The sequence below is a fragment of the Lemur catta genome, chromosome 10 (assembly GCF_020740605.2).
Source record: "Lemur catta isolate mLemCat1 chromosome 10, mLemCat1.pri, whole genome shotgun sequence".
Classification (NCBI taxonomy): Eukaryota; Metazoa; Chordata; class Mammalia; order Primates; family Lemuridae; genus Lemur; species Lemur catta.
The window spans coordinates 71,346,769-71,367,795 of record NC_059137.1 but is presented as its reverse complement, the minus strand read 5'-3'; the positions used below and the strand labels follow the sequence as shown (position 1 = coordinate 71,367,795).

The window sequence follows — 21,027 nt, the reverse complement described above, 5'->3', positions numbered from 1 at the left end:
TTGTTAGCCGTTAGTCTATCTTCTTTTGAAAAGTTTGTGTTCATGTCCTTTGCCCATTTTTTCACAGGATTGTTTGATTTTTTCTTGCTGATTTTCCTGAGTTCTATATAGATTCTAGTTATCAGTCTTTTATCAGATGTGTAACATGTGAATATTTTCTCCCATTCTGTTTGCTATCTGTTTGCTCTCTTGATAGTTTCCTTGGCTGTGCAGAAGCTTTTTAATTTGATCAGGTTCTATTTATGTATATTTGTTGTTGCTGTGATTGCCTTTGGGATCTTCTTTATAAATTCTTTGCCTAGGCCAATGTCTATAAGAGTTTTTCCAACATTTTCTTCTAGAATTCTTATAGTTTCAAGCCTTAGGTTTAATGTCTCTCTTTAAAGAAACTTCAATTATCCCCTTTAACCACAGAATACTTTTAAACTCATTAGTCTGGAATTCAAGATTTGGTTTTCAACCACTTCTCCAAACATCTCTTTGCCTATTTCCTTTTAATTTACTTATTTCTTCTGCAAAGTTAGTACACCCAGTGTCCTAAAATCCATGGCAGAAATTCTTCCCTCCATCTTGTTTCAGCCTGCTATTGTCCAGGCTGAAAGACCCTCCACAGTGTCGCTTTTCCCTCTTCTCTAAGTTCCGCACAAGTTCTAAGGCTCATCAAGTCCCATCTTGGAAGCCTTCTTTGACCACTTCAGTGCCCACAGAGTTCCCCCTTTTCTAAAGTTCTGTTGGTGCATATGTTTGTCCCCTTACTTGGCACTTAATATATATATATATATATATATATATATATTCATACACACACATAGCGTTTTCCTTTTTTTGCAATTACTTAAATTTAAAAAATTTCTATATGTTTTTTCCCCAAGAGTAAGAACTATAACCATTTCAGTGGACAAATATTAATAGATTTTCATTACCATTTTCTGAGTTAAAATAGAGGCACATAAACCACTATTTTTATTGATGAGAAAAGGCAGTAAAGAGATCTTATGCAATTTAAATTAATCAAGTCAATGGTGGTGTAGTAGGTATGGGCTCCAAATCCTGGGTTATAATTAAGTGTCATACCTATTACTACATTCCCTAGATTAAAACAAAAAAGGATGCCTCAAAACATTACTCTATTTACATCTCCCTTCAGTTAGGGAAGAAATATAATTTAGAACACTTAGACTTGCCTTTATTAAAATTACCAATCAAGATACTGGTTAGAAAGACAAAGAATTTGACATCAAATACTCACGGAGCAAAATGGTATTATATAAAATGTTATCTGTTTGTTTACAGCCTGATAAAAAAGAGAACTCTAACCCCATAGTAATGAAAACACCCTTGTTCCATCCCAGAGTATCAAATTCAATTATTTTCCTCTAGACAAAAGAATCACTTATGGTCATATGTTTAGTTTTCTGTCACCTTTCTGGTAATCCTTCCTTGGAATGACAAATAGCTAGCTCTATCCAGGAACTAGATGAGATCCTAGTCAATCTGGAATTTGAGTTTTTTCTTATTATGTGTGAAAGATAGATATTAATCAATAGCGCACTAAATATCTGGAAAGAAATACAAAACTCAAAAAAAAAAAAAGCCCCAAGATTTCCAACAAATAATTACTTTTTTGTTTTTTGTTTTTTCCAACAAAAATTACTTTTGTTTCCAACAAATAATCGAAATGACCTATTTCATTTTTCTCTGAGTCCCCTAGAGATCATCTAGACCTGGTCCAAAGATGAATCTACAGTATTAAAATGGAACAAAGCTAAGTTCTCTCTAAAGAATGATGTTCTTTCTCACAAGAAGAACCTCAGGAAAATCTACAGTAAATTATTCACATCTTTTAAAGTTTACATTTATCTTACTAAAATTATAAAATTTAATAAACCATGTCCTATTCAAATATTCCTTGTAGTTCTAATATTTCATGAAAAATCACTTATTTTTGTATCCTATGATTTATTTTCTCTTCTTCTTGGCCCATAGACAAAGTTTGATTAGAGAAAGCATCAAATCTAAGTCCCTGGGTACCCTGAGCCATGTATGTTTGCTTTGAATTTGGGCAATTCTCAAATTCAACTTAACAAACATTTATACATTAATTGTGCATTTATTATGTCCTGGACACGCTGCTAGTTCTTGTGGGAGCAGAGCATATAAGTCACAGAGCTTGTCCTTAAGTAGTTTAGTATCTAGGCAGAAAGATGTATACATACCAAATTTTACACTAGTCACCTATAAAAACTATTATCATTGGTCTATAAACAAATGGAAACAAGAAAAGGGAGAATTTATTCTATTGGAGAGATCAACAAAAGGTTCAGTAATAAGGTGATAATTGAGTTCAGCCAAGTCAATCCAAGAATACACAAGGCCCAATACATACAGGTTTTATAAATTAAGAGAAATCCTAGAATTTAAAAAGAGAAATTAGCAGCATTTAAAATGCTCTTGTCACCCTCTTCAGAGACCCCACTGCACTTTGTACCTGTCTCTACTCTGGCAGGCATCGTCAAAGGTTTCACCCAGGTGTGTCACTTGTGACAGAGAGGGCTGCACAGCAGGGTCAGAGCCATGTCACTTTTGAATTCCCAGTGCCAAGCACTCGGCACACAGTAGACAAAGTTTCTTAAGGAAGTGAATGGACCGAATATTTTAATAGCACTTTGTAAAGTCAATAAAACTTTCTAATTTGTCTATGTTTGCAAGTAGATTCTTTTGGATTTTGAGTCCCCAGGTGGCCAGTGTCTGCTATGGGATTCATTTTCCAGTGGCTTCACCTTGGTCCCCCCTTTGGCTGGGTCAGCTAAGGGGAGGGGACACAATGCAGATCCCTCGCGATCATGGTTGTCTTGTCACAGTTTCCACCTCCGTGCTGAGACCCTCACTCATCCTGAATGAGTTCACACACATTCATACATTCCCTTCAAGATGTCTTGACGATATAGAAGGGACATCTTCTCTAGGTTTAACTTGCTGAGTGGACGTGTACCACTGCCATCACTGAGCAGAGCCAAAAGAGCCAGAATCTCAGGTGTAAGATCACACACACACACACACACACACACACACACACACACACACACACTCCTCCATGATGCACAAAGATGCTAGCATGGGCACACAACATACAATAGCAAAAGTGCAAAAGGAGACCACAGAAGTTAGCTGGGGTGTGAAACCTAATGGAAAAATAATGGTCTGACACGGGCAAGAAGTGAAATCAAGACAGTCGTCAGTAAGCATGATCATGGAGCCAAAAAAACAAACATTTATCATTACTCTCTGCAAAATCACCTCCTATCACCTCATAAGAGACACTGGAATCTACCTATATTTTTTACTTTAGTAACTTTTATTACTTATGCCTAGGTTTATTCTTTGCTTCCCAGATAATTAATATTTTACCACTAAATCTCTGATTCTAAATGTTACCCTCTTCTTAAGTGTTTATTAACGTTATTATATTTTATTATCTGTAATAGTAATATATGCACCATTTTATAGTGGGTTATAATGGGGAATGCTATTTAAGTTTCTAGAAACTGTATTTTGTAGTCACATATATCATAGAAAATACAACTTTTTCATTTAAGGCAAGGAGAGGCAGTAATAGCCATCAGATAAATTATAATTCATTTATAATATTTAAGGACTTATTTCAAAAATATATTCTACAAGAGAAGATTTGGAATGTTCCCAACATAAAGAAATGATAAATGTTTGATGATGGATGTTCCAATTACCCTTATTTGATCATCACACATTTATGCCTATATCAAAATATCACATGTCCCCCATAAATATGTACAACTATTACGTATGAATAAAAAAGAGTTAATAAAATCCATGAAGTAAGGCCAATAAAAAGTCTACTTCATTCTGGCACAAGCTAAGCCCCTGCAGCTTCATGCGTGGTCTATAGAACAGCAGCAGCAGCATCAAGCAGCTTGTTAGAAACACAAATTCTCACGCTGCCTTAGACCGGTGAACAGGAATCTGCATTTTAACACATTCCCCACATGATTTGCACGCACACTGAAGTTACAGAAGCACTAATGAACCAATTACAGGGTTCATGGAAGCCCCACGAAAAGAAATTATTCCATGAACCTTTACTAATTTTGAGTTTCCTTTCAAAGATCCCACATGCTAATTATTTTCTGTCTTGCCTAAACTTACATTAAGATACAATCTCTGAATTTGGTGACCTCCCTATTTTTCATTTTCCAGCCAATCTGATGGTGCTGTGTGTTACAAACTCTCCCCGAGCCCCTGCTCCACCAGAGAATCAGGCGTGTAAGAGGGGAGACAGGTGGAGGCACTGATTTGGACTAGAGCTTATCTGGAAGACTGAAAGTCCTTTTCACTGCATAATGAGGATTTAAACCCCACTGTCGCCACTATGCTTTATTCTCTAACGACTGTCTTAGGCTCCAAGCAACAGAGTCATTTTTATAAAGGAAAACCGCTGATCTCTCAACCCCCTAGCTTTTGTGTTTCACACACCAAGTGAGTCAATCAGGCGTTTCTTGGCTTGAGTTTATTCATTGTTCATCTTCAAAATTTGTCACCTTGAGAAGCTAAGGAAAAGCTGAGTCCCTGGCACCTTGAAACATGGTTGTTGATAGATATCCCAGCCAACTAGCTGACAACCAGAGGGAAAAATGCCACTGTCTCCTTTCCTATACTTGAGTTTCATAAAGACAAGAGACCTATCCTTGTCCTTAAAACCAAGTGCCTCCTCACCATGACCCTCTTTGTATTGGAGTGAGCCTACTTAGTGGATATTGATGGCGACACTGATTATGACAGCAATGACAAGAGTCCTTCATCCTGCTGAAGCAACAACAGGATGAGAATGTGTGGAAAAGGACCCAGCTTTTTTAACTCTGTAAGTAACAAAGGAAGAGGACATACCCAGGCTGCATCCCAGACACCCTTCTTCACAAGGCACGCATCCTTCATAGTCTGGGTCTTGCACTTCACCTACACAGTGAGAGGGGTGAAAAATAGAACTCAGTTCCACCAAGTGGAGACACATTAATTGCTGTAAAAATATGTTGGTGTGTGGCTTATTTTAAAGTAAACCATTGAGCAATTATGAAGGCCAAATCCATCCTTGAAAATGTATGTATGGCATCCACTTTTAAAAAATCTCTTTCTATGAATTTAATAGATTGGATGAGCTTACTTGGGGACAAATAAAACCAAGTTGGACTATATGCCATGCAACTAGTTTTGAAATCAAGATGGTAGATTTTGGATGTGAGGGTGATCTGGCTGCAACACCTGTCACCCCTTCGATCACGAGGGTTGATTTGGCTGATCTGGCTGGCTAGGCAGGTGTCCCCTTCCTCCCTCACTGCTCCATGTGCGTCCCTCCCGAAGCTGCATGCTGGGTCAAAGAGCACTACCTTCCCCGATAGAGGAGGACTGGTCTTTGGTCAAGGGTGTACCAGTAGCTGTGCTCCACTGCTAGAACTTCCAAACAAGCTCTCAAGATGGTGGATTTTATTTATTAATGAAATCTACTCTGCTTTTGGGAAAATGGAATTGAGTATGTAAATGAACAGGTTGTGTCTCTCTTTTCATCTGTCCTACTAAACACTTTAAAAAAATGTTTTAAATCTTTTACTGCATTGATAAACATTAAGGAGATACAGAAATGAATGTCTTAATAATTCTCAAAAGGTCTTGGAGCTCTCTTCAGCACCAGACCAGGCAAAATTCTGATACCGAGCAGAGCAGTGGTCTGTGGCATCCTTACATAGAGGGGAGCCAAAATTATGTGTTGTTTTTAAAGTTTCCTCTTCCGATATGAGATAAGAAATTGGGCAATAACAATAACACAGACCACTTTGATATTTTCAAGTAGTTTTAGGGTAGGCTGATTCTTACTTGCTTCTCACGGCAGCTCTGCTTTGGTCCTATGGTACTTCCACAAACAAAGACACTAAGACATGGGCAAATTAGACCAGTTTTGCCTATGGTCTTATGTCTAGTAATTGGGAAGGAGGAAATTGTTGGCCAGGACTTTGGGTTTCTCATCTAATTTTTGTCTCCACTATATCCTTTCCACAATTCCACCCTCCCCAATTCAAGATGACTTTCTATCTGATTAGCTGCATTCCTATGACCTTCGATTGTGTCTGGGGAAACCTCGAGAAAGGGTGTGTAGGGAAACAGAGAGGGGCAGCTACCACTCTCACCACTTGATATATGGAGTCACCTAAAGTCATCCCAAGCCCCTACACTAAAGCCAGGAAGGCAATTCAAATCTCCAGAGCATCTAGGACACGCCTCCTCTTCCCACCTCCTGGGGCTGGGCCGGGGCCCCAGAGCAGTAGTACCTTGTCCACACTGTAACTTCTGGCAGGTGTGGTTGGTGGGCACCATGAAGTAGCCACCCATGCATCTCATGCAGACACGTGGGCTGTGGCAAAGCTCGCAGTTGTCCGGGCAGGGCAGGCAGGTGTGCCCCTTGGCAGGGTAGTGGCCTGCTGGGCAGCTCTCTCGACACTCTCCCTGGTACAGGAAGCGTTCTTGGCCATGCTTGTCTGACCAGTTAGAGGAGTAACAGAAAGAGAGAAAATGTGCAAAATTAGCCTTGAAGCTAATATATCATAAAACATTTTATTGAAAAAATATACGAGTGAGTGCTTTTTCTCCTGGGGGATCAGGAGTATAAGAATGGATTTAATGAAAAGTGCAATATCTATATCCTTGTAGTTGAAAAGTTTTCCTTGCAAGGAATCATTTTCTAATATTTTATATATTTGAGTGAACAGCAACTACTATCTGGGATAACATTGGAAAACCACAAGCCATGCTCTGTGAATAACTACAATTCAAAATGTGTTTAACTTTCCTAAGGGCTCCTTTTGGTATCTGTGAAAGCTCTCAGACTTGGGGGCTACAGAGAACCCATGAGAATAAACAGATGCTTAATGATAGACACATTTTATGAAAGTGTAATCTTTTCAAATGATTTTGAATTGTCAAAATCATGCGCTTGTGTTAACCACCTAAGTTCTGAATTTTTGCACAGCTGCCAATTCCCACAGGGACAGCCTTCTTGAAGTCCCAGACCCAGCACACCTCTTTGACCCCTTTGCACACATTCCTGAGGGCTCCTCACTTCTGTCAACATCGAACTCTGTAAGGAAAGAATTGGCAGTACCTCCAGTCTGACAGACTATGGGAATTTGTTCCTGGAGGGGTTGGAAAATTCTAATCAACTACAAAGCATCACAATTAGTTACCAAGAATTATAATCAGTTACAAATATAAAAAACAAAATAAGGTTAATATACATGCACCCAGAGGTCTCCTACTCTTACCTTCCTGGAGTTTTTATGGGGAGTGTGCTCATGTATCCATCTTCTCTGAATCAGATTTCCTATATGTCTCTGCCTCAGAAGAGTAGCTGATCTGTGTTACCCAGCATAAGTGGGGTCTAGTGTTCACTTATCATGTGACCTACCACAGGGAGATCCAACACCATTGACCTCCAGCCTGAGCAAGAGCAGGACCCTGTCTCTACTAAAAATAGAGGAATTAGCCAGGTGTTGTGGTGCGCACCTGTTGTCCCAGCTACTCAGGAGGCTGGGGCAGGAGGATTTGCTTGAGCCCAGGAGTCTGAGGTTGCAGTGAGCTATGATGATGCCACTGCATTCTACTCAGGGCAATAGAATGAGACTCTGTCTCAAAACAAAAACAAATATAAAACCATTGACCTTCAAGATGCAAGGATGCTGAATTCGTGGGTAAAGATAGAACCAACCCCATGTTGCAAGTGCAGAAACTGAGTCGGTATCATGTTAGACCGAATCACGTGAAATTGCTGATATTTGACTTTTTTTTTTTACTTATAAACATGGTACTTTCATATGGTTTACTGTAATATTTCCTATTTAATCAAAGCCCTAGTTCAAATACAATTTTAAAAAACCCTTGCATTACGGGCTCTCGAGCCATCTCTTTCTGAATTTCATTTCATACCCGAAGTCTACTGGTTCCTGTGGGACCAAGAAAACAAAGGGGACTTTCACAGAGGGGATGAAAAAAAGTATTCTGCTGTTGCCAAGTTAGATTTAGAAGAACATTATCCTCTAAGGGAAGGAGAATGTTTGGGGAGAGGTAATGTGCATTTGGTGATTCTACAGCTATAGATCAGTGTTGTGAAGCACAAAATTCTGACCTGGTGGAACCTGGAATCTTGGGAGACCCCAAGAGGATCAATCTTCCAAATTATGTTCTTCTTAGCCACTTATGACACCCTAGCCAACCGTAGCCAACTCCATTTCCATCATGAGTCATTCAGAAAAAGTTCTGTTTTTCAGAGTGCCCCACTTTCTCAGACGTCGGTGGGAAGCTATGAAGGAGAGCAGTGAGGACGTCTACCTCTCCTCCACCCCCTACACCTTCACAGGACACCAACTCAGGATCCAGAGGCGTTCTTGAGGGTTCCTGGGGCAGCCTGGCATCCAGTAAGCTGCAAATGTGTATTTGTTGAATGATTGAATGAATGAGTGAATTCATATTTGGCAATATTCAATGTTTCCCCTATATCCAGTGGAGTCGACAGTCATAAAATAAAAATGATGATGGGCTCAAATATCAGAGGAAATGCTCTTCAATCCTATTTTTATTGTTCTGATGTGGCTTTATTATATGGACTTCTTTGAGTATTATAATTTGGGTTTAAAGGAAAAAGATTTGAGGCGTCTCAGTTTTTAAAATACATGGACCCTGCACAGGAAAGTCGCTTAGATGCCTTGACCACGGCCAGCTTTCTCCACACATTTGGTCCAGGATGATGTCAAGATCTGGTCATATAGCTAACAGGCTGAGTAGTGTGCCAGCTCAGTCACTAATAGTTGTGGATGATCATTTGGATAGCCCAGAGATTTAAACACTATGCCTAAATTTTTGGCTACCTTCCCAGGGTATCCAAATTTAAATTACTGTAATAGTTATGTAGGAGAAACTGGCTCCAGTAGTAGAAGGGCAGATATTTTTGTTAGGCGCCAAAACCTTTCATGGGATAATACGAGACGAGTTCAGATGCAAGGAACTCTGAAAGAGGTTCATCTTGGCTTTCATTTATTCTGGAGAGTAACTATTACCAGAGCATTTGTTGGTATCTGACTTTGTTAGAAGAGAAGGTGGACCCGTGTGAAGACAGTGGATGTCTGCAGGTGGCCAGGGAGGCTGACGGTTGCAGACATGAGGGGAAAAGGACTGCTGGAAAGAATAAAAGAAAGCCTGAGGGACTCTGAAAATAAATTTGATGAAGGTTACTTCAACATCTTGCTTATTGTAGCTGTTGTGTTATTGGTCACATTTAGCTTTGGGTCCAGTTTGGTACAGGGCAAATCTGGAAGATGATTTAGACTGAATCCTCACCAACATAGTGGGAGATCTGCATTTCCAAAAGGATACACACCTAAACCTTAATGAAGTTACAATTAAATCAGAGATGCCATCTTTACAAACTGGTGGGAAAGGGTTATGTGGGTAGATGGGACTTCCAGCTGGAGGATTTTTAGCCTCTTATTAAAGCTTCCATTTATAGACATGAAACTTCTTCAATTAAATCATCCATCTTCTTTAGCATGGTCTCGTCAAGGTCTCTTCTACACTTGCTGCACTAATACTTCTTGAACTAGGGACATGGTGCTCTTGGTAGGCAGAGTTAAATCAGTGCCTGTTAAACAATACCCTCTCCAGGAAGCCTCCTCTGCTCACTCCTCTTCTCTGACCTGTGCTAGGATTTCTATTATTCATTAGGTCTTTTTTTTGAGACAGTCTTGCTCTGTTGCCCAGGCTAGAGGTCTCACTCTTGCTCAGGCTGGTCTCAAACTCCTCACTTCACCTTGAGTGATCCTCCCACCTCAGCCTCCCAGAGTGCTAGGATTACAGGCATGAGCCACCATGCCCGGCCTTCATTAGGTCTTTATCTAATATTTTTTTTTGTCTTGTAATACATGAGGACAAACCTCCTTATTAAATTTTAAATTCCTTGAGGGTGAGTATCATGCTACTTCCATGGCACCCAATATATAGTAACTTGTATGTGGGAGGGACACAATAAATGTGTCAGATAAGGGATTAAACACAGTCTTTCAAATAGACAATAGAAAAGAAATGTCAGAACATTTTACATGTAGATTGGTCCAAGTAGCTGTAGGATGCTTAGAAGACCAGACATTTGTTGAGCATCTAAACTTCTTTCTAATTTTGTGCTATGTATAGAGATATAAAAGGGATTTTAAATGCCATCTTGTCTTTCCTCCTCTTTTTCACAAATAAGGAGAGGCTTCAAGAGGTGAAGAGACTGGTTTAGTGTCTTCTAGTTAGTTAGTAACGAGGCTGGGACTAGAACCCAAGTTTTCTGACTGCTGGCTTTGATGTTCTTTCTATGGTAGCATTCATTCCTTCAGTCATTTATTCGCAACTTCTATATGCCAGGTGATGTGCTAGTGCTCAAAATATGGTAGAAAACAAGGTAGAAACCAAGGCTGAGAGTCTTATGGGCAAGTTAAGCATCAAATGTGCTGAGGCTTGTGAAGGGGGGAAGTGCAGGGATCCAAGGGTGATCATGTGAAGGGGACCTAACCTGGACACGGAGGTTAGGGCAGCCCTCACTGAGGAAATGACCTTGGAATCAAGGTGGAAAGGAAAGACAATGAGTGAAAACATCTCAAGTGACATCTTTGGGGCTAGAGAAACTCAAATGGCCAGAGGAGTGAGCAGCTACAAACAATCACAGTAATAATAACAGCAGAAATAAAAATAAGAATAGTTAATATTCATTGAATGCTTACTATATGTCCAGCCCTGCTCCAAATGCTTTATTGTTCTATCTCATTTTATCTCATTTAATTTTAATAATAACTCTAAAAGGGGTAACCATTATCACCAACTTATAGATGAGGAAGAAAACGAAATGAGGCATCTAGAGATAAAATGGCATAGATATACTCTTTATGGATGAAACACAAGGTAATAATTTTAGTTTATACAAACAAATGTGTTATCTCCTGTTTTCCTGCAAATGCATAATACTCTCAATTTGTTCTTGAGTTTTCTTGGTTTTGTTGCAAGCAAGAAGAAAGATAAATAATGCTCTCCTGCCAGAAAAACGATGTCAGTGTGACGATGATGGTAAGGGACAGCCTCGGGGTAAGTGAGCACCTGGGACCGGTGCAGACTGTGAATCATGGAGAGCAGCCTGTTTTGGAATCCAGATAGTGATTTGGGAAATACAGGCCTGGTATTGCCAAATCTTCCGAGTTTTTAAGAGAAATAAGAAACCCAGAATTTTATTTGAAGTTTCACAAATTTTTAAATTTGGTTCCACTTTTAAAAGTATTCTGTAGGCCAAATATAATATGAATCTGGCCCACATAAGATCAAAGCAGGGGACAGGCATATAAGATGAGGCCAGAGAGGAGTCATAGGTCAGGCTGCAGAGGACCTCTGAGACCATGGAATGCAATCCAATGACAGCAGAAAACTTGCAGAGGAGGTAAAGCTCGAACACGAAAGGACACATTTATAATCATTTGAAGTGATGATCTTGTTCCTGCAGGGCTCTGACAACTTCTAAATGGCATAGCTCAGCTCCGAGAAGACCCTGACACAGGCTCTAAGACGATACTTCTCTCAAACACGTCATGTGTCTTCCTTAATTTGCTAGCTTTTCACTTTATCTCAACAGATCTTAGCTTCACTGTCTATCTCATGTCCGACCTCATGTTTCTATGCCTTTCTTCCTCCTTCTCTGGGAAGACATCTCTCAACTTCTCTCTCATCTTTTCAAGGGCAGTGAGTCCGCCCCTACAATAAGGTGAGCAAGGTTTCCGTGCCCTGAAAACACGCAGGAACTTCAAGGTTGTACAGGCTCTCTAGTGAACAGCTGTCTGATCTCAGCCTTCAATCCCAGAGACAAGGCTTCTGAGGCAAACCAAACAATGTCCAGCAAGAAGAGAACGGGTTTGAGTTCAGGAAAAACGAGGAGCAGCAGCCCCCTCACCTGCTCCACAGGAGGTGCAGTTGGAAGGACCACTTCCTTGGCAGCTCTGGCAGGTGTGGTGGCATGGATGGCATTGGTTCTGAAATTCAAATTTCCACGAGGGACAGTTCAAAACGCAGCGGCCATCATCAAAAATCCTAGAGGAAAAGCATACTATTAGAATTTATCAGTGACTTTCCCGAATGGTCCTACGTATCAGAACATGTGGTATTCATGTTTCACTGTACAGATTTGACTTCATTGTTCCAGAAACAAGGGGGATGCCTGGGACTGATCACTTTAGAATATGTAAAATATGAGTCACATACCCATCCTTGGCCCAAGATTTGGACCCAAGAGCAGGTGTGCCAGACACAGGCTGGAAAGCAATCCTGATTCTGGCTCCAAACAAGCTAACTGGTGCCCACAGGGATTGGACCCAAATGGTTGGTGGGCCCCAGCCAAATCTAGCCAACAGTCAGATGGAGGTCTGTACGCTTTCCATACACTAAGTGGGCCTCTGATTCCAGAGACTTTGGAAAAAATATTTTTCCTTATCTATCAGCATGCTCACACTCTGCAAGGGAAATGTCAGCTCCAAGGGCTCTTGAAGGATAGAACAAAGCACTACTCTGCAGCTTAGCTGCTACTTATAAACTTGGCCTGTGCATATTGCAAGTAATCAATGAACTCTGATTTTGAGTGCCATTTTTTGCAAGCATTTCCTGATTTATGGGGTACTGCAGTCTCTATTTTCTGCCTATGCTTGTGAACACCTACAAGAGCACTGCAGATGAGTTAACATGTGGGCTTCTAAAACCTTTGGTTTTATATATGTACAATATATATCATAATGTCATTGTTAATATTTTTATAGTTATGCTTCATTTTTCTTTGCAGAGTAATCACAAGAGCAAATGTGATTAAGTAAGTTGTATCCACGGATTCCGCTCAGAAAAATACAAAATGTTTATCAGATGCAGGAGTCAGCTAGGTAGTGTGAATAGATGAAGAGAACTGGCTCCACCCTCCAGCATTTTTAATTTGGTAGATCTTATGGGAAGGGAGCTGAAAATTTGCATTTATGACAAGTTCCTGGTGATGCTAAGGTGCTGGTCTGGAGGACACCCTGAGACCCACTGCCCGGTGATAGTCTGGATTCCTCTGGAATTTGCTAAATGATTCCCAGGTAGTATAGGTGACACCAAATTGGTGTCTTGGAGAGCTCCCTTGGAGCAGTAGTTATTGTGTCAATTGCACAGTTTAACTGAGCACCTAGCACATGCCCTTGGGGGCATAATGAGCTGTCCAGGCCTGGAATAGCTGAGTGGGCCTGCAAAGAAAGGGAAGGGCTTCCTTCTCTCTCCACCTCTCTCCACTCAGGCCGGACACCACACGAAAGAAAGGTCGGGTGTAGGTCTCCAGCAACTTGTTCCTGGGGTGTCACTGGCTTGTTTAAACCCCACTGTTTTCAGAGCCAGAGTCAACTCTTAACTGGAGGGTGGGCCATTTCTATCCCAGATTTGGAGAGAATTGGGGAGGGGGGCAAGGCATCCTGAATAGTATGTCACTTGTAGCCTTCCAGCTGGTTCATTCCCATACCCTGTAAGTCGGTGTCGTTTGCATCTGTTTGGAAACAGAATGGGATTCAGGCCAGCAACATGCCACAGAAGGCCGCCTCGCTCTAGGATTCCTGGCCCTTCAGATTCTGGTTACCACACCCAGCACCACTGAGTAAACAATCCTTTTGGCCCACTGCAGAGTGTGGAGTCCCAGATCTAAACAGACACTCATGCGCATCTGGCTGTCCACATCAAAGCAGATCCCCTGCACCATGACATAGAGAGAGACGCCTCTCCCCCCAGCCCAGAGTTGTAGCTGATGGCACTAATGCCAGCATGGAATAGCCTGGTCCTCCCCTGGCTCTGGTTTCAGAGCTAGAAGATTTTTTTAAGAAATAATTTGGATGTGGCTAGATTAAAACAAAAACAAAACCAAAAAATTTCCTGTGAGAAAAACTCCCATAAGAGCTTTCTGAGGATTTTAATCAAGGAAGTTTCTTGATGTTCTGTTGAAAAGGAGAATGGGGCAAGTTTATTCTGGCGGTTCATTTTCTTGCTAAATTCAGGTGAGGAAGGGATGTAAAGTACATCATCGTCTTGTCCTTTACAGGAAGAGATGACAGGTTGGTTTGGGGGGCAATCATTTCTCTTAAGAGAGAAATGATTAATACTCTCAATACTCTTAATACTCTCAATGGGAATCATTTGAAACCACCCAGAAACAGAGGAGGAAGGAGACCGTACAACACTTCTATGTTTATGTAGGAACAGAGCTGCCTTTCTGATTTAATTTTAAGAAAGTATCGGCCAGGCGCGGTGGCTCACACCTGTAATCCTAGCACTCTGGGAGGCCGAGGCAGGTGGATTGTTTGAGCTCAGGAGTTCGTGACCAGCCTGAGCAAGAGCGAGACCCCATCTCTACCAAAAATAGAAAGAAATTATCTGGACAACTAAAAATATATGTAGAAAAAATTAGCCAGGCATGGTGGCACATGCCTGTAGTCCCAGCTACTCGGGAGGCTGAGGCAGGAGGATCGCCTGAGCCCAGGAGTTTGAGGTTGCTGTGAGCTAGGCTGACACCAGGGCACTCTAGCCTGGACAACAGGGTGAGACTCTGTGGCAAAAAAAAAAAAAAAGAAAGTATCGAGTGCTTTAAACCACCTGCTCCACCTCCAGCCTAAGGAAAGCTTAGGTGACAGACCCAATTTGTGTAAGAGCAAGATTCTTCCTAAAGGTGGAGGGGTAGGGACGACAGTTAAGCTTAAGCGGAGGCACCGAAGTACATCACTCCCTGCACTCTTCATCCTCTCAAGAAAAATAGCTAAGAAATATGAAGAAAATGGCCATAGTTTTCAAGACACCAGCACATTTTCCCAAGTGGAGGTGAAGAGATACTTTATGAAAGCAGAAAATAAGACTGATGATAATTTTCTTTAAAGCCAACTCCGTGCATCTCTGGGACCACCAGTCACCCAGCTCATGGATTCCTGAGACACCCAGGCAAGCTCATCTCTACAGGGGAAGAGTTTCATGCCTGCTCCTGACCTTTTCACAGGCAGTGAACACTTCCAGGTCAGACACGGCTGACAGAAAGAGAGAAGGCAAATGAACCAAGGGCTAATGGCCTGGGCAGAGATGATCTGAACATTGGCACTAAATATTCCAGAAGCCCCCAGGGTGTGTGTGTGTGTGTGTGTGTGTGTGTGTGTGTATGAGAGAGAGAGAGAGAGAGAGAGAGAGAGAGAGAGACATGATCTGTCATGGAAGAGAAGGCAAGTCAGAAGTAGCTGGTCCTCTGTGCCGATTGTTGGCTTGGCCTGATTAAAGCCAACACAAGGGCGCTTAATATAATTTCTTGGTGCTTTAATGTTCTAACAGAATGAAATATGGTAAAAAACAAAAAAGATTTTCTTCCTTGAAATTCATTAAAAAGATCAAATAAAACATTTGAGGGTGGGTCAGAACAAAAGTAACTTTTAAATGCTTTTAATTGGTTCATTGACTCTGTAACTCCTTTAGGACTGGGCTGGGAAATTAGCTTAGGCAGTGAGGACCACAGCATTGCAGAACTTTGTGTATTAAACACAGTGGCAAAGGGAGCTTGGCCAGTTGTCTTTAAGCAGCTAAACCCAAGGATTTATAGAAGTGTAAAGGAATCATGGTAGCTGCCTTATGAAACAAATGTTAAAGTGTCCCCCTAGTTCAAAAGATGTCCACACATGCAATGAGATTTAATTGTTGGTATAGTGGGAAGTTGGAGGAGAAACAGGACCTCATTTTGGGAATGTTGTCTGTATCTTAAAGTGTGCCCTGAAGCTGATTTAAAGCAAATTCAATATTTAGAGGGATAGATATCTCAAACAGACACTTGGAAAGTATTCTCATGGTTAGCATTAAAAATTCTTAAGACTATTCTTTTGTGTCTTCTTCCTTCCTTCCACCTTCTTTCTTTCCTGTTTTCCTTTCTTCCTTCCTCATTCTGAGAGCTGAATCCATGACTCTGATTATACATTTTATCAAGTTCAATAAAACACATTTATTGAATTATTATTTGTTGGTCACTGTGGGAAATAAAGGGACAAATAAACCACAACCCCTGCTTGCAAAGATATTACAGTCCTGAGGAAGAATTAGGATAAAATGACCACTGTGCAAAGCAGAGGTACTTTCCATCCTAGAGACGCAGAGCACCTGCCACTAGAGCAGCCTCTTTGTCCTGGTCTGGGGAGAGACCCTGCTTCCTGCATGTTTAGCAGGGCAGTGATGAGGCCATTCATTCAAACATTAAGTGCTAGGATCAGAGGGCCATTGCCTGAGGATACAACAAGCCTCCACCTTCTTTTATCAGAAATTCCCAGTGTCTTAGCAGAGGTGCTCACTCTATGTGCATACTTGCTATTCCCTCATTCACTGGGCTACCAAATATTTATTGAGCACCTACTATTATGCTAGCCCTGTGGCCGGTACTAGAGATACAAAGACGAGTATCTCAAGGGGCTTCCGTCTAGTGAAGAGATGGATTTGAAAATGAATGTCTTCAAAGGCTACAAGTACTCTTAGGGAAGTTTACATAGAGCAAAGGGGCATAAATAGGAAAGTTTAATTCTACCGGGAAGAGGTCAGAAATGCCTTCATAGAACAGTTCACTCTTGAACTGACTCTAGAAACGAGCAGTATTTGACCAGCAGATGGAAGTGCTGGTTAAGGGATGGACGTGCAGGAATGGATGAGATTCCAGGCATCAGAAGTGGCATCAAAGGTACCATATTCGTTGATAAGAAAATCTTTTCAGTGTGCAGGGAACGGGTCCTTGCAGTAGGCACTGCGGATGCTACAGAGGTGGTCTGTGGCCAGACCGAGTAAAATATCTGTGTCACAGACAGGAGTGTGTTGTTTTTCCTGCAGCCCCTTGGGGTGGCTCTAAGGCGGTGAGCACCCCCTCCCTCCACCCTGCCACACAGGAGCTCCCCCACCAGGAGATACCGAGCGGCCACTCACCTTGTGACAGGGCAGCCAGTGCAGTCTTCCCGGGTTGGCCCCCGGCACCGGGCACACGAGGCTTCGCAGGTCTGGCAGTGGCCGTGCTCGTCAATGTATTCTCCTGGGGAGAAAACCTAGTTGGTGACTTCATTGCCACATGGCGAGGCTGCCTGGCTGTCAGCCTGAGAGCTGCAGGTCTCTCCATGGCTGCCTGAAAGCAAGGCCAACAGCAGAGAGCAGAGGCCCTGAATGGCCTCAGCTGCCGGCCCTAAATCCTGACCTTCCCATAACAACTGCTCCTCTCCCAGGAGTTGGAACCTCAAAAAGTTATGAGGCAATGACATAATTCTGAATGTAGTCAACATGTGTTACACATTTTATAAATAGAGGAGGCCAAGGGGGGCTTCCTGCTGGACCCCTTTACCGAGCTCCTACCGACTTTCCCATTAAAAGCTGAGGCCTCCTGGCCTGCAGAGGCCCCAGTTATAGTCTTAGTTTGAGTCCAGCCATGAGCAGGACCCACCCAGATCTTGTCTTTCTACCCCACGGGGCCGGGGTGGGGGACTGTGGTTACCGGTCAGGAATGGGAGCTGAGTCTTGGCTGACATTTGGCAGATGTGGGCTACATCTCACCCGGAAAGAGTAACATTGGAGAGACAGCCAGAGAATTCTCCTTTAATTGGAAAGCTTATCTTTCCCAAGGAAAAACACAAATGAGGTCTTGCCACAGAAGCAAGTCCAACCTCACAAGTTTCCTGTGAACATTTAAGAAATTAATCCCACGGCAAAAGTGGTGGAGAGAGGCCAACCTCACTGAAGGTGAAAATCCAAAGATGGGCTTCCGCTCATCCAATCCGGCCCTCCTACCCCCACCACACCCATCCTCCCTGCTGTTGTCTTTTTAAAAATCAATAGACGGTCTTCAGTCGGATCCAAAGAGCCACTTTTTCTAGTTTGGAAACTGATCATGCTCAGAAAATATATTTTCAGATTTTGGCAGAGTCACAACCTTCTCTGGACCCCACCTCCCCAACGTCGACAGCCCTCTAAGCGTGTCTGAACATTGTCAATCTCAGATCCAGCTGGTGTGGTGAGGTAGCGGGGCCCGCCCAGAGTTTAATCAAGTTGTCTCACTGAAACTCTAAGATTCGCTGCCTGATTTATTGTAGCTGCATTGAAAAAAGTCCTGGAAACCTTAATTTGACTGGTGAGGGGTGGAGGGAAATCCATTCCCTGGCCTTTTCCCCACGCTTTACTGAATTGATACAGTTAGAATGTAAGTAGACCTTACATACCTACATGCCCCCCTTTCTAGCACTAAACCACAAAGATGAAAATGATGAAACTGTTAGAGTTTGCTCCCCTATAGCAGATAAAGCTTTTCATGTAATGTTGTTCTATTTGTTTTGTTAACTGAAAGGGAAAGCACGTGTTCCAAGTGGTGCAAGCATCTAAGAGCAGCATACCCTGCACACCCTGCAATCTGTCTTCTAGTCTTCTCATTGTTACTAAGGTACACCTTGGACCAGGAATCTCATGTATAATTTTTAGGATGGTACTGTGGTTCTTGGCTCAGAAGTGAGTAGGAGACATTCCAGGAGAGCTAGGCCCCAAAGAGGGCATAAGCAGCAGAAACAAGAGTGCAGATGAGCAGGTTGTCCACTGCACAAGGCTCCTGCCTGCCCAAATGGTCAAGTGGAGGCTGAAATCCAGGGCATGTTTGCCTCACCATGCCATGCACTGTGGCGTTCGTTGGCTGCCTCTTCCCCTGTAGGGAGCACCATTCATTAACTCACATGAAGGTGCTGAATGGATTGGTTGCATTCTTGGTAATCGGTAGTCCCAAGGCAGGACAAAGCTGGGAGTTCTGTTTAGTGGGAGTGATTGATTTCAAGTTGAGACTGTTTCACTTAATAAGGCATCACATTATATTTATGCAGCCTTCTTTTTATTTATTTAGGCTCCACCTCTTGTTTATTGCCCTTGTTACAGGGGCTTCTACTACTGTTGTAGGATGCAGAACCAACAGAGAAGTGTGATGATCAGTCTAGGCACCAGCAAAATTAAGAACAGAGGATCCAGGGCAGACCTGGTAGGAAGAAGTAGATCTTGCTTGCAGAGGTCAAGGCAAATAATTTGTTTTTACAGAGCTGGATGAGACCTATGTATCTTTCAACAAATATACGTTGAGTGGAACAGGAATGGAGGAGAGTCACGGAAGCTTCAAAACCCAAAGACAGTGTATTCTAGAGAAATGTGGGCTATAGAGAGCACAGCTTATCCATTCATTCATTCCATGGATTTAAAGAAATCTACACACATGCCAGGCAGTAGGAGAGATTCAGAGACATACAAAGGATAGGATTTTAAATTAAAACATCTTACTCTGCTAAACCAAATGTTACTTAGATGGTTCTGAGCGTTATCCCATAGCCACACCCAGAGTCGTCTTTGCAATTACAGATGATACGTTGCTAGGTTAGGCAAAGGTTAACAGGATATAACTGTGAAAATTTTCAATTCTCTTCTGTATCTCCTGTTTGCCTTCTCGTTGGCTTCCATATGCCAGTAGGTGGCATTAATACCTTGGCTTTGCATTTCCTTGATCTGCTCCACTATAATGACCTCAACTGGCACTCACAAAGTGCCACCTTAGACATCATGAACACTAGGGATTACCCCATCTCCAAGATTTCAGGTTCCCCATCTTCAAGATTTCAGGGGTTTTTTTTGTTTTTTTTTTTGAGACAGAGTCTTGCTCTGTCACCTAGGCTTCAGTGTAGTGGCATCATTATAGCTCAATGCAACCTCCAGCTCCCAGATCCAAACTATCCTCGGCCCCAGCCGTCTGAGTAGGTAGGACTATAGATGCACACCACCACACCTGGCTAGTTTTTCTATTTTTTGTAGAGATGGGGTCTCACTATGTTGCCCAGTTTGGTCTCAAACTCCTGGGCTCAAATGGTTCTCCTGCCCAAGCCTCCCAAAGTGCTGGGATTACAGGTGTGAGCCATGGTGCTGGGCCCCCAAGATTTCAAATACGTCTTTCAAAGACACTTTCTTATGCCCTACGATGAGTCTACATCACCCCTGGTGGGTCCCTACCACTGCATGACCATCCCTTCATTCACCTCTTTCTATCTCCACTTTGCATCCCCACCTGGGCTAGGCCAACCCATCCCAAAGCCCAGGTTCCACCCTAGTCTTTCTGAGAAGGAGACATTATCTCCTAATTTGCTGATGAGATATCTGAGTTCCCTCAGCTTCCTTTTTCTCAGTGTCAAAATTCCTTTCCATCTTCTCCTGACTGCTCACTTATCTTCTATGTCTGAGGAAGGTATGTCTTCCCTCCTGGACATTGTCAACTCTCTATCTGATATTATTAATCTTCTTCCCTCAGAATATTTCTCCATCCAGTTTCTCTGTCTTCAATCTCTTCTGCATGCCTCCCATCATTGTCTGATCTCCAAAAGTTCTCCCCTAACCCAAAACCTTCCCAAGCCTTTTCTCTCCCTGATACATGACTCTTAAAACTTGTTTTTTCCTCCTACCATCTGGAAACAAAATGGAAAAAACTTCATGACTTCGAAGCTTATGTAAGAGAGTCAGGGTGGGACAGCTAAACTGTGCATCCCTAGTGAGTCTGCACATCTCTGCACTTTAGAGCTAGCTCTGGCTTTAGAACAGATGAAAATAGAGGGAGCTTCCCCTATTCCCATATTTATGTTGATGTCTAATTAGTTACATAAACAACTTCCCCCAGCCCTACAGGCACAAGTTTTCCAATGCACATTTGGAACTAAAGAAGCCAGATTCCAAGGACATAGTGAAGTTGCCTTTTTTTTTTTTTTGGTTGTTGGAGCAGCAAATTCTTGTCATCTGTCTTCATTGCACAACAAGCTGAATGTTTATGACAGGCGTTATATACAAAATTTTTAGAAAAAGTCACTTTTAGCAGAGACT

At 42.2% G+C, this 21,027-nt stretch overlaps 1 protein-coding gene across 1 annotated transcript in view; it reads right to left on the bottom strand.

Moving 5' to 3' along the window:
- PCSK5 (proprotein convertase subtilisin/kexin type 5) overlaps positions 1-21,027 on the bottom strand; it is a 409,990-nt gene that overhangs the window by 90,708 nt on the left and 298,255 nt on the right. Inside the window, exons 21-24 of the mRNA XM_045562588.1 lie at positions 17,083-17,185; positions 12,044-12,180; positions 6,354-6,560; positions 4,921-4,989 (exon numbers count right to left, since the gene is read on the bottom strand). Of these exons, the coding sequence (XP_045418544.1) occupies positions 4,921-4,989; positions 6,354-6,560; positions 12,044-12,180; positions 17,083-17,185 (516 nt within the window). The remainder of the gene's footprint in view (positions 1-4,920; positions 4,990-6,353; positions 6,561-12,043; positions 12,181-17,082; positions 17,186-21,027) is intronic.